Below are 14,476 nucleotides of genomic sequence, written 5' to 3' on the forward strand. Positions count from 1 at the left end.
ATTAAATAATTAATAAATTTTTTTTGGAAATTTTGCAAATTAGACAATTACAACAATTTTAATCAAACATAACTCAATAGCCTGAGTAAAAGTGAAGAGAACAAAATTTAGCAACTTGCGTAGTGATGGCAGTGCTAGATAGTAAAATATTAAAAACAAATTTTTTAAAAATTAGTTTAAAATGCTATAGTTTGTTTAATAAAAAATAAATAAAAAATTTGTATATAATAAATTTTTTTCAAAGTTTATTATTTTTAATAATGATTAAAAGTAAATTTTAATGCTTTTGACTAAAAGCAAACTTAACATTTCAACTTACGTTAATTTAAAACTTCTTGACAAACCACTTATTTTCGCAATGAATACGGGTTGTTTGATGAAAAATGGCTACCATAAAATATTACGAAGCTTTAAAAGGTAGCTCAAATGAATTTTATATTGTGTGTCATTTGCTTGTTATTTTGACTTTGAAAGCAACTCTTCACTGTCAATTTTAAATTCAATGGCACATACAGGTCAATGAAAATTTATACGAAAACTGGGGACAAAGGTGTTATTTTGACAATAAATTTTATTAAATTTCACATTTTTCAACGAATAAAATTTAATCTCACCAGTATTGCATATGTAATTTATCATTTAATTATTTAATTAAAATATTAAATCAGGTACCTCTGCAACATACACTGGTGAAAGAAGACCAAAAGATGATCAGATCTTCAATGCTCTGGGGGCCACTGACGAACTAAGCAGCCATATTGGGTTGCAGTTTTTTAATATTTCATTATTTATTTATTATCTTTGATATCTTTAATTTTTTAAATATGATTTACTTGTTAAATTTATAACTTGATTAATTTAAATTTCACTTCTTTATGTTTGGTTTAAGTCCATCTTTAATGTCTAATTCTAATATTTAACAGTTTAGCAAGAGAGCACTGTAGCAGTCGTTGTGCAGATCTCACTGAAAGATTAAAAATAGTAAATTATTATTATTGTATTTATAAATTAACTTTTTTTAATTTTTCACAAAACCACCATTTTTTTAAAATTTTTCCTTTTATTTTTTCATTTTGAAATTTATATGAATATTTATGTATTTTTTAATTATTTCCCATTTCGCACAACTCATTTCAAACATACAACCACACAGATCCAATGCATTCTTCAAGATGTTGGCTCATCAATTGCAACTCCAAAATCATCTGCCAAGGATAGGCACCTAAGTATGCCTGTCTATTTAAAATAGAGAACAAAATGTGGCCTCCGTTCTATATATCCTTATATTATTTTATATTTTTTTGGGCTCAGACAAATTGTTCACTTAGACAAATGGCTAAGCTAAGAAGATACTAAATAAGATTAGAAAAGATTGATGTTGTCATGTCTTGGTTTAAATTAATTTTTATAACTTATAGATAAGGCACGTTTATGGAAAGTTTTTTATTCTTGAAATATTTGTTTGAAAAATGTTTAAAATACATTGTACAATCATGATTTTAATTTTGTTACATTACCTTTGATCATTTAATTGTGGGAATAACGATATTTTCAACCATCTATTCGCCATTGTAGCATTATTTTAAATCAATTACCCATTAGAAAAAACAGAATTCAAGAAAGAACCAGTGGAAAATCTCGAAAAATGGATCGATGAATACATGGAAACTGTTCCACCTTTGAAAAGTTTTATACTGCCAGTAAGTTTTTTGGAAAATTTTGTAAAAAAATATTGTGAAAAATCGAAATTTTGAAATTTTCAGTCAGGTGGTTTGGCAAGTTGTCATTTACACATCGCAAGATCTGTCTGCAGGAGAGCTGAAAGAGAGTCTGTGTGTGTGTTTGTGTGTATATGTGCGTTTTTATGAGTATGTCTGTGTGTATATTTGTGGCTACATTCTTTTATAACGCTTGCTATTTGTCACATTGAAATTCAGAATCGTTCCCTTGGTAGCAAATGGCGAGATGGAAACTGAGCCGGCTGTCTTCGTCAACCGGTAAATGTTCAGCCAACCAGCCAACCAACCAACCAACCAATCAAACATTCAATCAGTCATTAGAGTGTGATGTACTTTTTAAGGATTGGCAAGCACATAACGCATGCACGTGCGTGCATAGTTGCAGAACGTTGCAGTATATTTTCAGCGTATTATGACGGAACATGCCTTAATCTCTGCGTTTGAACCAGTTCTCAGCGGGACCATTTTGGGCGAGACTATTTAGAATATTACATTCTTGAATATTAAGCTTCTTTTTTCTTTTATAAAATTTAGCCTGAGTGATTTTCTGTTCGCGGCGGCTCGATACTGCTCGTACAAAGATGGCGTCCCGGAAGCCATATACAAACGCACGACAGGAGAAATTGACCACCGCCTGACACGATCCAGCACTTCCTCCAAAGAAAACTAATAATCCGGCATAGGTTAAAAAACTGGATTTTCTATGTCTATACAACTCAGCATAGATATGGGAACACTATATTTTATATCTATGCAATTCAGTTTTCAATTTTTTTAATTTGCAAATTAGTGAAAAGCTAGTTTATTCAGTTGTTTATTTAGTTTCTTTCGTTGCATAAAAAATTAATGTCAATCATTTAATTATTGTTGAAATAAGATGAAATATATGAAAAAAAGTGACTTCAAAAAAGCATTAAAAACCTAAAATTGGTTTCTCTATGATAAAAATGAGATGAGTAAATAAATCAAGTCAATAGGTAACTATGTAAACAACATTAATGTGAATGCATTAAGGATGTCACTCTAAACACCATAATAATATCTATTTACCGTGTGTGTGTGTGTATGTGTGTGTGTGTGTGTGCAAATCACGTGTGTTTGTAACAGAATGAAATGCTGAAACATAATATAAGCATAACAAATTTAAATTTAAATGCTGGTTGAGAATTGCATTTGAAAATAATATCGATGAGCGTGTTTATGTGTGTGTGCGCGCGCGCGCGTGTGTGCGTGTATGTATGTCTAAATTAATTATCATTCACATAGACTTGAATTTTAAATAAAAAAATTAACAAAAAGATAATTAAAAAAAGAAAAAACCCATCTGTACAAATATCGAAATCTAATATAAGCTTTTTTTGTTGTACAAATTTGCATAAATTTACACCAGCGAAGTATGAATACAAAAAGAGAATTTATCAGTATAAGCCAAGAATTTGAGCAAACAATAACAAAATGAAAACTTTTAAAAAAGAACAATTAAAAATCGTTTAATACCGCGTATAACCCACCGACAACATCACGTATACTATACATGCATGGTATACACCAGGTGTGAGCAAGCTATGGTCCGCGGAGCTATTTTACGCGGCCCGTGAGGCCTTGTTCGCCCAAAAAAGGTCCTCAGCCAGACATTATTACCAAAACAGAACCAAAAATCTTAAAAAATTCTACCCTCCGGGTCGAAAAAATCTGCTGTTTAATTACATATGTGGCCCATCAAAGATAAAATAGTTCTCAATATATATATTTATAATATATATATTTATAACTGTTATTTAAAAGCTAAAAATAAAAATGTTAAAAGACAGTTTATCATGAAAAAAGCGATTGAAGCATATTATTGCAATGGCGAACCGACAGGTCAAAACTAAAATACACACACGCACACATACATACATATGTATATATATATATATACACGCATATATATACATATATATATAATTAGAAAAACAGATCAACCAATTATATTATACTGTTATCGATAGTAATACAACCTCACAAAAACAACCAATTACAACTTTAACCAAGTACACAAAGGTTACATAGTCATTTCTCCCTCCCCCCCCCCCTCTCTCTTTCTATATATATATATATATATATATATATATATATATATATATATATATATATATATATATATTATTACTATAATAAAATATAATTGTTCGGTTGAATATGGAATAATGGTAAGCAGGTGAACGGTCAATATATGCTGGCAGTAAGTAATCTTATCAGGGTAGGGAATCGTCGTCATCACTACCCCTTGATCATCATAATCAGCACCATCATCGACACCGTCGTGAGATCATCATCATAACCAGCATCATTATCAACACCATCGTGACGATCACTATCAACACCATCGCGACGACCATCATCATCACCACCACCATCATTATCATCATTTAATGTGGTTGTTGGAAGACAGTAGCCTTCTCCTTGAAGGCAGCCTTCCTCTGCTTCTTCTCTTCTTCCTGCTTTCTTTTTTCTTCCTGCTCTTCTTTGATCTCTCGTTCAAATTTGCTCTCTGCTACTACCTCGTTTATCTGGATGGATGAATGATGGATGGATAGATAGATGGATGGATAGGTAGATAGATGGATGGATAAATGAATGGATGGATGGATGAATAAACAAACGAATGATGAATGAGTGATGAATAGATAATGCATTGAATGAATGACGAATGAGTGATGAATGGATAGATGATGGAATGAATAAGAAATAAAAGAAACGGATGAATGACAAAGGGACACTGTGATTGAAAAAGAATAACTGAACAGATAACTTTAAAATTGAAAGTGGCTATGACGAGGATGATGACGACGATGATGAAAGTTTTATAGTTGATGATGGTAATGAAAGATTCTATGGATGGTGATGATTTGAGATGATGACGACTACAACGACGATGATGAAATTTTTATAGTTGATGATGACCTTGATCTCAATCAATTTTTTTTTCACTTACCTTTGCCTCAAAAAAATTCTTGGCACCTTTTACACCCTCTTTGTCTACATCAATCTCGGTTACAAACCTAAAATAATGATAATAATAATAATAATAACAACAAAAAAAATAATAATAATAATAATGCAATAATAATAATAAAAGACCGACTTGAATATCTCATTGAGACCAGAACTCTGGAGTTCTCCTAGTGAGGCCTTTCTGAATATGAGGAGAAACTGTGTGATGTGTATTGTGGTTATTATTATTATTCATAATTAATCATAATTTATCATAATCAGTTACAAATCTGTCATAATAAATAAATAAATAAATAATGATAATAATGTTAGTACGTTTGCTGGGAAGGCAAAATGTCTTGGGAGTGTGTAATGAAATTGAGAAAAAAATAAAATTTCTTCAAAATAATTTTGACACTCAGCGTATGTAGAAATATAAAACAAGAATAATAATAAATAATAATAAAAGCAATAACTTGATTTAAAACGATCATATAGAGAGATATTTAAACAAAAAAAATTAAATAAGAAAAAAGACAACGAATAATAAATAACCCCAAAAATCACTAACTTCTCTGAAGCTAATTTTCCCATCAAAATCCTCATCAACCTCCTTGATCATCTCCTTCAGGCCGAGATGGGTCTGGGGTACGCCTAATTTCTCCATCATGTGCTTAAGCTCTTGTAGGTCGATAAACTTATCTTTACCAGTGTCATATCTGTAAAATTTGGATTTTTATCAGATATATAATCATAATAATAATAATGAAGGATATTAATAACAAGAATAACAATAAAAAAGAACAATAATATTGATGAGAGATGCTTAGAAGTTTGGCAAATGAGGATAATATTTAATTTAAGTAGTTTTGCACGTGTGAGGACTGCATAACAAAGAAAAAAATTAAAAAGGTATAAAGAGATAATGAATATTAAAATAAAAACACGAAAAAAAATGAATGAATTTGAAGAAAAATGTAATTCAAAAAAAAATTATTATCCTCTAGACCTACTGGTTGAACATTTTTTGGTAATGTTGGATCTGCTTTCTTGAAAATTCTTTGAATTCGGTGTATGGGTTGAAGACCTCTTTTGAATGGAGATTTGGCGCTGGCAAGTCCTTTCCTTTAAAAAAAAATTCATTTTTTATTGTTGTTGGCAAAAAAATTCATTCATAAGCATTATATGATTAGCAACACCATACAATATACAAGAAGATTTAGTTGATGAAAAGTTTATAAACTACTTGATTGATTGATTGATGTATATGATACTGTTTGTGTATGTTAGTGTGTATTTACGTCTATATTTTTTTGGTGAACATTAGGTTAAGCCATCCACTCTAAACCTCACATACCTTGCTCCGCAATTTCAATCCTTTCAGTTCTTTTCTGAAGCTTTGAGGAGAGTTCATTGTCGGCCATTTTGAATCTATTTATTATTACTATTATTATTATTATTATTTTAATTATAAATATTTAATTTATTACTATTTTAAGTGACTTATAATATTCTTGCATGCAAAGTAAAGAGTTGTGAAGAGGAGCTTACAGAAATTTTACATTCATTTATTTATTCATTCGGTACATTATTATCCTTATTGTTATTATTATTATTATAACTTTTATCAATTAAATTTTGTCCAGTTAATTCTGACTGACTGACTGTGTGTCTGTCTGATTTGAGGTCTTTGCTTTCTTTATTTTATATTTCATTCAAGTTCCCTGTGTTGAATTAATTAATTAATTCATTAAGAAAGTTAATTAAAGTAACTGTTTTTTCAATAATTAAATAATCAATTAAAGAGATTTCATTCAATTTCTTCATCTTTTTAAATTGAATTCAATCAACCAATCCTAAATTTAATCAATCAAACTTAATTAATTGCTTAATTTAATTAACTACATCAATTAAAACCAAGTATATGAAAAAATTCTCCATTTATTTATTCATTTATCTGTAAATTGAAACATAATAAAATAAAGATAATTATTTTAAAAATTTAAATAGGAACCAATATATTCATTCAGTTCAGTCACTTTCATAATAATAATCACATCTCTTGACAATAGGATGTAGAAAATATTTATATATACATGCTCCTACACATATATTTATATCTGTGTATGTATGCATGGCTACACGCACATGTGTGTGTGTATGCGTGTGTGTATGCGTGTGTTTATATATATATATGTAGAGTTTATATAGCGCTCGTTCAAGTTCTCACAAACCTTTATCCCACAAGTGCGCTTTGATTCTTTTTCTAAAAATCACTTCATCAATCTCATTTGTTTTCAGCTCTGTTGGCAAATCATTCCACATCTTTGGGCCATACACTGCAAAACTTCTTGACGCCATTGATGAGTTTACCAACGGTTTCTGAAAATCATTGTTTTTGGAAGATCTTAAGAATCTACCCGCCACTGTTATTGGTGTTTTTTTGCACAGATCCATTAGATATTTCGGAGCCGAACCTTGCATACATCGTTTCATCATCACCAAAACTTTGAAAACGATTCTGCTTTCAATTGGCAGCCAATGTAATTCACGAAAAATTGGGGTCACATGGTCATATTTTTTTCCTTGTACTATAAGCTTCGCTGCCCTGTTTTGTATTGATTTTATCCCATGTATTGTTGACTTCGGACATCCGCTCAGCAAACTGTTGCAATAATCAACCCGACTGACCACAAACGCATGGATCAGAGATTTTGTTGTATCCAGATCAAGAGAGGCTCTTATGCGGCCAAGCTGTCGAAGCTGAAATGAACAGTCCCTAACGAGGTTATTCACATGCTGATGCATATTCAGTGTACTGTCCAACCAGAAACCCAAATTTTTCACCACACCAGTGAACGGCACCATCACAGACCCAAATCTTATGCTCTTTACATCAGTTCTCGAGAGCTGTTGTTTAGTTCCAATCAACATTACCTGTGTTTTTTCTTCATTTAATTTTAGTCTGTACGAACCCAACCAATTCTTTAGGCACATTATTTTCTCTGAGACAAGTTCAACCATTTCCCCCACCGTGTTTAAGTGTATGTGTGTGTGTGCGCGCGCGCATGTGTGTGTGTGTGTGGCAGATAGGATAATGATTAAATAATTACATATAGCAAAAACAAGATGTGTCAGTCCTTTTATACATTACTGCATTGTACTAATGTATACTACCACTACAGACCTGCATGTGTGTGTGCGTGTGTGTTTGTGTATGTGTGTTGTATGCGCGTGTTTGTGCGCGTGCGTGTATGCAAATAAACCTGTTATATCCACATGCTACAAACATGTTATACTTATTAGTCATTGTCAAAATATTTCATTGTTTTTCAGAAACAATTATTCATCTATACTACTCTTAATAATATATCTATACATACTGTTAACTAGCATTTTAGTGAAATATTTTTCTAAGCTCTTTGGCCATTATAAATTGTAGTTAGAGTATAAAATACATATACAACAACCACCCTTCCACAAAACAAACCAACACTTACACAGTATGTGTGTGTGTGCGCGCGTGTTGCGCACAATACGCATAAACACATAAACATACCTTTGTATAAAAGGAAGCTATTCTATTGCAACTTTTACAACTATTTACAGTTATTTATAATAGGTCGAAACAGGATGCAAAGATCACAGTGTGTGTATACACACTACACATACATAATTGTACAGTGTGCTGCATGCATGTTTTTGTACAGTTTGAGTAAGTTTTAAAGGTATACATCTGTATTTTGTATACAGTACACCATATATACATCTAATTAAATAATACACACACACACACACACACACACACACATATATATATATTATATATATATATATTATATATATATATATATATATATATATATACATACATACATTTCCTGTTAAGTGTTCAGTTCTACAAATTAAAGTAATGTTATCTCTAAATCTTGACTTAATGGGCTTTAAAATAAACATACTTAAAGCTTAACTGTAGTTTTAGGAAGGTTATTAATGGTTATTTGCTTGCTTGATTGATGGATGCACACACATACACATACACACACCCACAAGCACACATACAACACACACACAGATACACAACCAGAACATAACAAACTCAAAAACACAGTACAAAATATAAAATCAATCAGTCCTCCTTTATTTTATAGTCTCTATCCTTTATGGGTCAGACTAATAAAAAATATAAAACATATATATATATATATATATATATATATATATGTTTTATATATTGGCAACGGTTACTTAATAGTAAATTATTACTGAAAATAGAAAATTTACAACTTACATTACATGTTAATTGAATTTATTTTCCAATTTTCTTTTCTGATTCATCTCAAATTTTGAGATTTTTCACGCTATCAGGCTCATCTATCTTATTATTTATTTATTTTACATAATATTCATTATAATAATTATTGCATTTACATTCAGATTAAAATAATATTCTAACTGGTTTGAGGAAGTTTGATTGAATGGCAATGCCATTAACGTTAATATAATTATTTATTGAATAAAATTTATTTAGTTATCCATTTATTATTGTTTAATGCCTGAATTTTCGTGCAAACTTTTTTAGACAAAAATTAGTGTTTTGCGCTTTTTCTGTTTTTATAAAAATAAATTTTTGGCATTTACATTCGTCAACGTTACTTGTCTCTAGACGTCACTAAAATTTAAAAGTTAATTTAATTTAAATTTATTTAAAAAAAGAAAAACCGTTTTGAACCACCACTTTTTTGATGTAAAATACTCAGAACGAGATAAAATAAAATCAGACTTAAATTCACGAAAAATAGTCTAAAAACAATAAAATGAAAAAAAAACATTATTCACTATGATCATCACAAAACGACGATATCATCCTTTTGACATCTCCAAGATCAGGATAGCGTCCCATCAGACTGCTATCATACCAGGATACTATCACATCAACATACCATCATCATATTAGGATACTATCATATCTTCAATGCTATCAAAATCCACCTCATCTGGTAGTGGAACATCGGAGGGGCAGATGAAACCTCGAAAGGCAGATTTTGTATCACTGTATGGAAAAATGTCATCAATTAATCAATCAATTAACTAATTAATTAATCAATTAATCAGTTTTAACAATGAATAAATGTTTCTAAGAGTAATTACACACGCACCTCTCTTTTATATACATAAAGACTGTAAAAACAACATCATTTATAAGACATTACAGTAAAAAGTATCTTATTATAACATCCCAAATATCTAAATGAGTTTCTCTCACTAATATACAGAAACATTGTAACAAATACTTTATTAATAAAACAAATTTGAAATAAAAGATATCATACACTGGTAGTAGGAGTATACGAAATTAAATGGACAAAGATACAAAAACGTGCCAAAGATACGCAAAAAAACACGCGCAGATAAATGAACCAAAACGTAGAACCTTACAAAAATTAATGAAGAAAGATGGATAATAATTTACTTTGGGTTTAAATCGTAGTCAATGTCATCCAGATCAATGTCAAAGCTGTAGTCATTTGTGACACCCTTTGATGCCAGAAATTTTTTACCACCAGCACCACCATCGATATTCTCTTCACCATTCCTTTTCTCATTTGCTGAAGTCTTTGCATTATTTTCAGTCTTTGAATTTTCGAGGTAGCCTTTGATCTCGTTGAAGACGTCACTTCCTGGAGCTTTCCACAAAACAAGCTGCAATCCTGGCTTCACTCTAAAAAAAACACAAAATAAAAAAAGATTAATTTCAAATGTACTCAATTTTTGACTTCTAAAAATCAAATGATGAAATCTCTTTTTAAAACGTGATATAAACAGGTAAAATGATGTAATTGTTTAAGAGTTTGGTTCTGCTGATGCAGTGGCCAGATTCGAATAAAAAAAAAGATTCCCTCCTACGACATGCAATGTGTCTGATACCCTAATTCAAGCATGTATTTGCATGTGATGTGCGTGCATGTGCCCGTTGTTGATACCTTCGAGGAATAACCAGGGTCCCAAAGCCAATGACACTAACAGAAAAACTTCATTTAAAAATTATTTTTGTAAAACTCCTAGCATTACAATGTAGATAATAATAACAACAGTAGACACATATGCACATTTTACAGTATAAATTACATATTTTTTATAAAATAAATTGTAACAATAAGCCCAAAAAATTGTAAATGATATGTATAAAAAACGGTTTATTCTCTAATTCCCTAACATTTCATCAACAACAGCTTTAGGCAAGATATCATTCTTCTTAAAGTCAAGCTTCATGTCGCTGAGAAATTCCAACCTGGCACCTTTTGCAGCAGCCTCCTCTGAGAGATTTCTATTTTTAGGACAATAAAAATAATATAAATAATAAATAGTAAAAATAACAACAACAATGACAACAACAATAATAATAATAATAATAACAATCACACACCTAATTCGATTGACCTCTTCCATTGCGAACCAGGCAGATTCAAAATCAGAGCCACTGCTACTATTGCCACCAGAACAATTATTATTATTACTTTTATAACAATTATTGTTGTTATTAATATTATTACTGAAATCACTTTCACCCATATCACTATAATCATAATAGTTATTATTATTACTATTATTGTTATTATAGTAACTAATATTATTATCATTATTATTATTATTATTATTACAGAAATTATTATTATTTTTGTTGTTTAGGTTGAGGTCGTTCATGCAGGCAGACATTTTTTCCTCATTTACTCGAACTTTACACGGGACAGGAGAGCTGGAGTCGGGTTGAAATAAAAATTACAATTATTATAGTTAAAATAATTATAGTTAATTATATTGTAATTATTAATATAATTATCATTTTAATTATTAACATCACCATTGTGATGTAGTATGATATTTCATAGGACCAAAGCAAGCATTGTAATATGAACTAGATGAAAATAAAATAATGATGGTAATATTAGCAACTAGTCACAGCATTCAATAGAAGTAATAATAAAATAAATAATAAAAATTGTAAAAAATAATACAAAAATAATAATTTATGATAAATAAAATCTAGCAAAACATACTCTGGATCATCGGACTTTCGTTTGGCATTCATCTGAGAAAGCATCCTTGCCCTGTGATAAATAAAAAAATATAAATTAATTCTGAAAAATTAGCATAGTAGAATTTTTAAATATTTTAGTAGGGAACTATTAAATAATAAATATTAAAATAAAAAAATATAAGAATGATAATATAATAAGAAAAGTAAAAAACAATATGAAATTGTAACCAAAGCATACACATCATTTGGTCTTTTCATTACAGTTCCTAACAAAGAATTAGGATCAACAACGTTGTTCCTTATGCCTTGGTTGCCAATGGAGCCCCTATGAAACTGAAAAAAATTATTATTGACGTTGTTGCAAACATTAACTACACCATTTCTGTCATTACGATCACAATTTAAAATGTCTGGTCGTGTGTAGTTGTGGCTGTTTAGTTGCTGTATAAATTGTTGTTCTTCATGTTGTAGTTGTGATAAAGTGGAATTCACACAATTCTGCAGAAAGTTCTCATTAACGACATCCGGCCCTTTATCAACAGCAACAGGGTGGTGAATAAAATATTCCTGTATGCCGGATGGAGTCGATTGTAAGAATTTTATAGTAGCAGTGTTGTTGGTGTTGGCATTGTTAGAAATAGTGTTACCATGAGATGTGATGCTGTCGTGGAACGGACTTGCACTCGGCGGAAACAAAATTTTATTCGATTGAAACATTATTTTTCATAAAAATAATATTCTATTCCAGATTTTTCGAATGCAACTTTAAATTTAATAGAAATCTTAGCTTTTTGTTATATTAACGGCCAAACTACCAAGCCGAAGGTACACTAAAGCGAAACTTCCAGAAAATTCTAATTGTTTCTCATTAGTATGGGAAGCTGAACCATGGAATGGAATAAATTGAAATTTGGTGCGTGTTCAGAATTACATTAATGACATGAATATATAGGATATAAATGTTATATATTGTTGATTTTCAATAAATCGCCCTCCAAATCCCCTTCAAAAGTAACCTCCTAGTAAGTAAATCAAAATGAAATGGCAAGGTACTCTCTCTCTCTTTCTCTCTCTCTCTCTCTCTCTCTCTCTCTCTCTCTCTCTCTCTCTCTCTAAGTAGTATATGTGCTAAACCAACGATCTTGTTGATAGTTAAATCAGTGCATCAATGTAGTTGAATTTACTGTCAATTTTTTTTATTGTCATCAGTTGTAATGTTTATGTAATGGTTTAATCAACTCTTCGTGCACTGTTTGTGCTGTTTCAAAACTGTAAGTAATTAAGATTTGATAATCAAGCTAAGACGATAGTGTATTAGACCATTAAAACATTTGTCATTAAAATTTATAAATAAATTTGATACATCTTATCTCAGCAAGGTATTACATTACAGTTTGTCATAACACAAAACAAAGAAAAACTTTGGCCAGTCAAAAATCAAAAGGTGTCTGTTTTTAACGTAAACATTTGCAAGTCATTATATTGTGAACTTAACACATTTATAACTCATTTATATGAGATATAAGAATTCAATTAATGCAATAGTCATATTCTTATAACATGCATGATACATGGGTGACACTTGTGTATATATTACATATGACATATTACACATGACACATTACGTATAAATAGCAAAGCTTATTAACTTTTCATTCACTTTTCACGTTTAAAGCCCATCGTAGCCATCTTGCTTGACGTCTATTATTGATTTAAGATTTTAAATTCAAACGCAAATGATCAACGAGGTGGAAGGCGGTGACCAACACGAGGAAGGAAATGAGATGACCAAAAATTATTTCCACGATGTCTTCAGTCCTTTCAACGCGATTCTTCTCGGATTATGCGCCTATCTTCTGTACAAAATAATCAAAAGGAGTATGCAAGACGAAGAGTACGTTCCTAGCGCTCCCCAACAAATGCTAACTCCTATGAAAAAACGAGATTTCACTCTCGACGAGTTACGGAAATTCGACGGGAAACAAGAAGATGGTCGTATCTTAATGGCCGTCAATGGAACTGTGTTTGATGTCACAAGAGGCAAACGATTTTACGGAGAAGGTGATCATTTTATTTTATAAAGTTTTTTCTAATTTTTTTATTCTTTATTTAGCATCGGCTTTTTAAACTGTACTTAAATATTTTCTGTGCATCTAAAACAAAGTTTACAACATCCTTAAAAGACAAAAGTTAATTCAGATTAATTTTTTATTATTAAATAAGATCTAAATTTAAACATCAGGAGGTGCTTACAGTGTATTTGCAGGTAGAGATGCTTCAAGAGGATTAGGAACAATGTGTCTTGAAGAGAATGCCCTGAAGAATGAATATGATGACCTCAGTGACCTCTCAGCTGGTGAACTAGACATCATAAGAGATTGGGAGAGCAGTTTCTCAGAAAAGTTGTATCAATATCTTTTTTCATTAATTAAATTTTCCATCTAAGAAATCCAAAATTGAAAAATTAGCTGTTCTTTTTCTTTTAGTACTGAGGTTTCTCTAAGGCTTTAAGCCATTTAAAACTGAATCATGATCTATCTTATTATTTCGATTGAGTTAAGTAGCATAATTTTTGAATCTCAGGTATGATATAGTCGGAAAGTTGATAAAGGATGGAGACGAGCATGGCACTTACGATGACGAAGATGAAATTGTTGGAGATGTTGTTCCAGATTCCAACAAGAAAACTGATTGACCAAATTTTGCTTTTGTTACTAATAAT

General features: G+C 30.5%; 4 protein-coding genes across 4 annotated transcripts; 2 read left to right on the plus strand and 2 right to left on the minus strand.

Annotated features, from left to right (window-relative positions):
- Positions 1-300: 300 nt before the first annotated feature.
- Positions 301-3,234, plus strand: HELRODRAFT_109895 (hypothetical protein). The gene is made up of 10 exons (XM_009014620.1): positions 301-417; positions 516-550; positions 669-762; positions 924-981; positions 1,154-1,226; positions 1,603-1,700; positions 1,764-1,828; positions 1,938-1,997; positions 2,274-2,606; positions 2,627-3,234. The coding sequence occupies exons 1-9, from the start codon at positions 359-361 to the stop codon at positions 2,407-2,409; spliced, it is 678 nt and encodes a 225-aa protein (XP_009012868.1). The 5' UTR covers positions 301-358; the 3' UTR covers positions 2,410-2,606; positions 2,627-3,234.
- Positions 3,235-3,772: 538 nt separating this feature from the next.
- Positions 3,773-6,139, minus strand: HELRODRAFT_190637 (hypothetical protein; the record flags this gene model as incomplete). The annotated part of the gene is made up of 8 exons (XM_009014621.1): positions 3,773-3,856; positions 3,893-4,015; positions 4,125-4,291; positions 4,717-4,783; positions 4,867-4,934; positions 5,287-5,434; positions 5,729-5,840; positions 6,073-6,139. The coding sequence occupies 6 exons, from the start codon at positions 6,137-6,139 to the stop codon at positions 4,151-4,153; spliced, it is 603 nt and encodes a 200-aa protein (XP_009012869.1). The 3' UTR covers positions 3,773-3,856; positions 3,893-4,015; positions 4,125-4,150.
- A 3,529-nt stretch (positions 6,140-9,668) lies between these two features.
- Positions 9,669-12,471, minus strand: HELRODRAFT_168760 (hypothetical protein; the record flags this gene model as incomplete). The annotated part of the gene is made up of 6 exons (XM_009014622.1): positions 9,669-9,768; positions 10,189-10,437; positions 10,933-11,043; positions 11,143-11,472; positions 11,774-11,824; positions 12,026-12,471. The coding sequence occupies 6 exons, from the start codon at positions 12,469-12,471 to the stop codon at positions 9,669-9,671; spliced, it is 1,287 nt and encodes a 428-aa protein (XP_009012870.1).
- Positions 12,472-13,538: 1,067 nt separating this feature from the next.
- HELRODRAFT_74560 (hypothetical protein) lies at positions 13,539-14,449 on the plus strand (the record flags this gene model as incomplete). Its single annotated transcript, XM_009014623.1, has 3 exons — positions 13,539-13,815; positions 13,997-14,159; positions 14,338-14,449. The coding sequence occupies 3 exons, from the start codon at positions 13,539-13,541 to the stop codon at positions 14,447-14,449; spliced, it is 552 nt and encodes a 183-aa protein (XP_009012871.1).
- Between the last annotated feature and the right edge of the window lie 27 nt (positions 14,450-14,476).

This window comes from Helobdella robusta (assembly GCF_000326865.2).
Source record: "Helobdella robusta unplaced genomic scaffold HELROscaffold_14, whole genome shotgun sequence".
NCBI lineage: Eukaryota > Metazoa > Annelida > Clitellata > Rhynchobdellida > Glossiphoniidae > Helobdella > Helobdella robusta.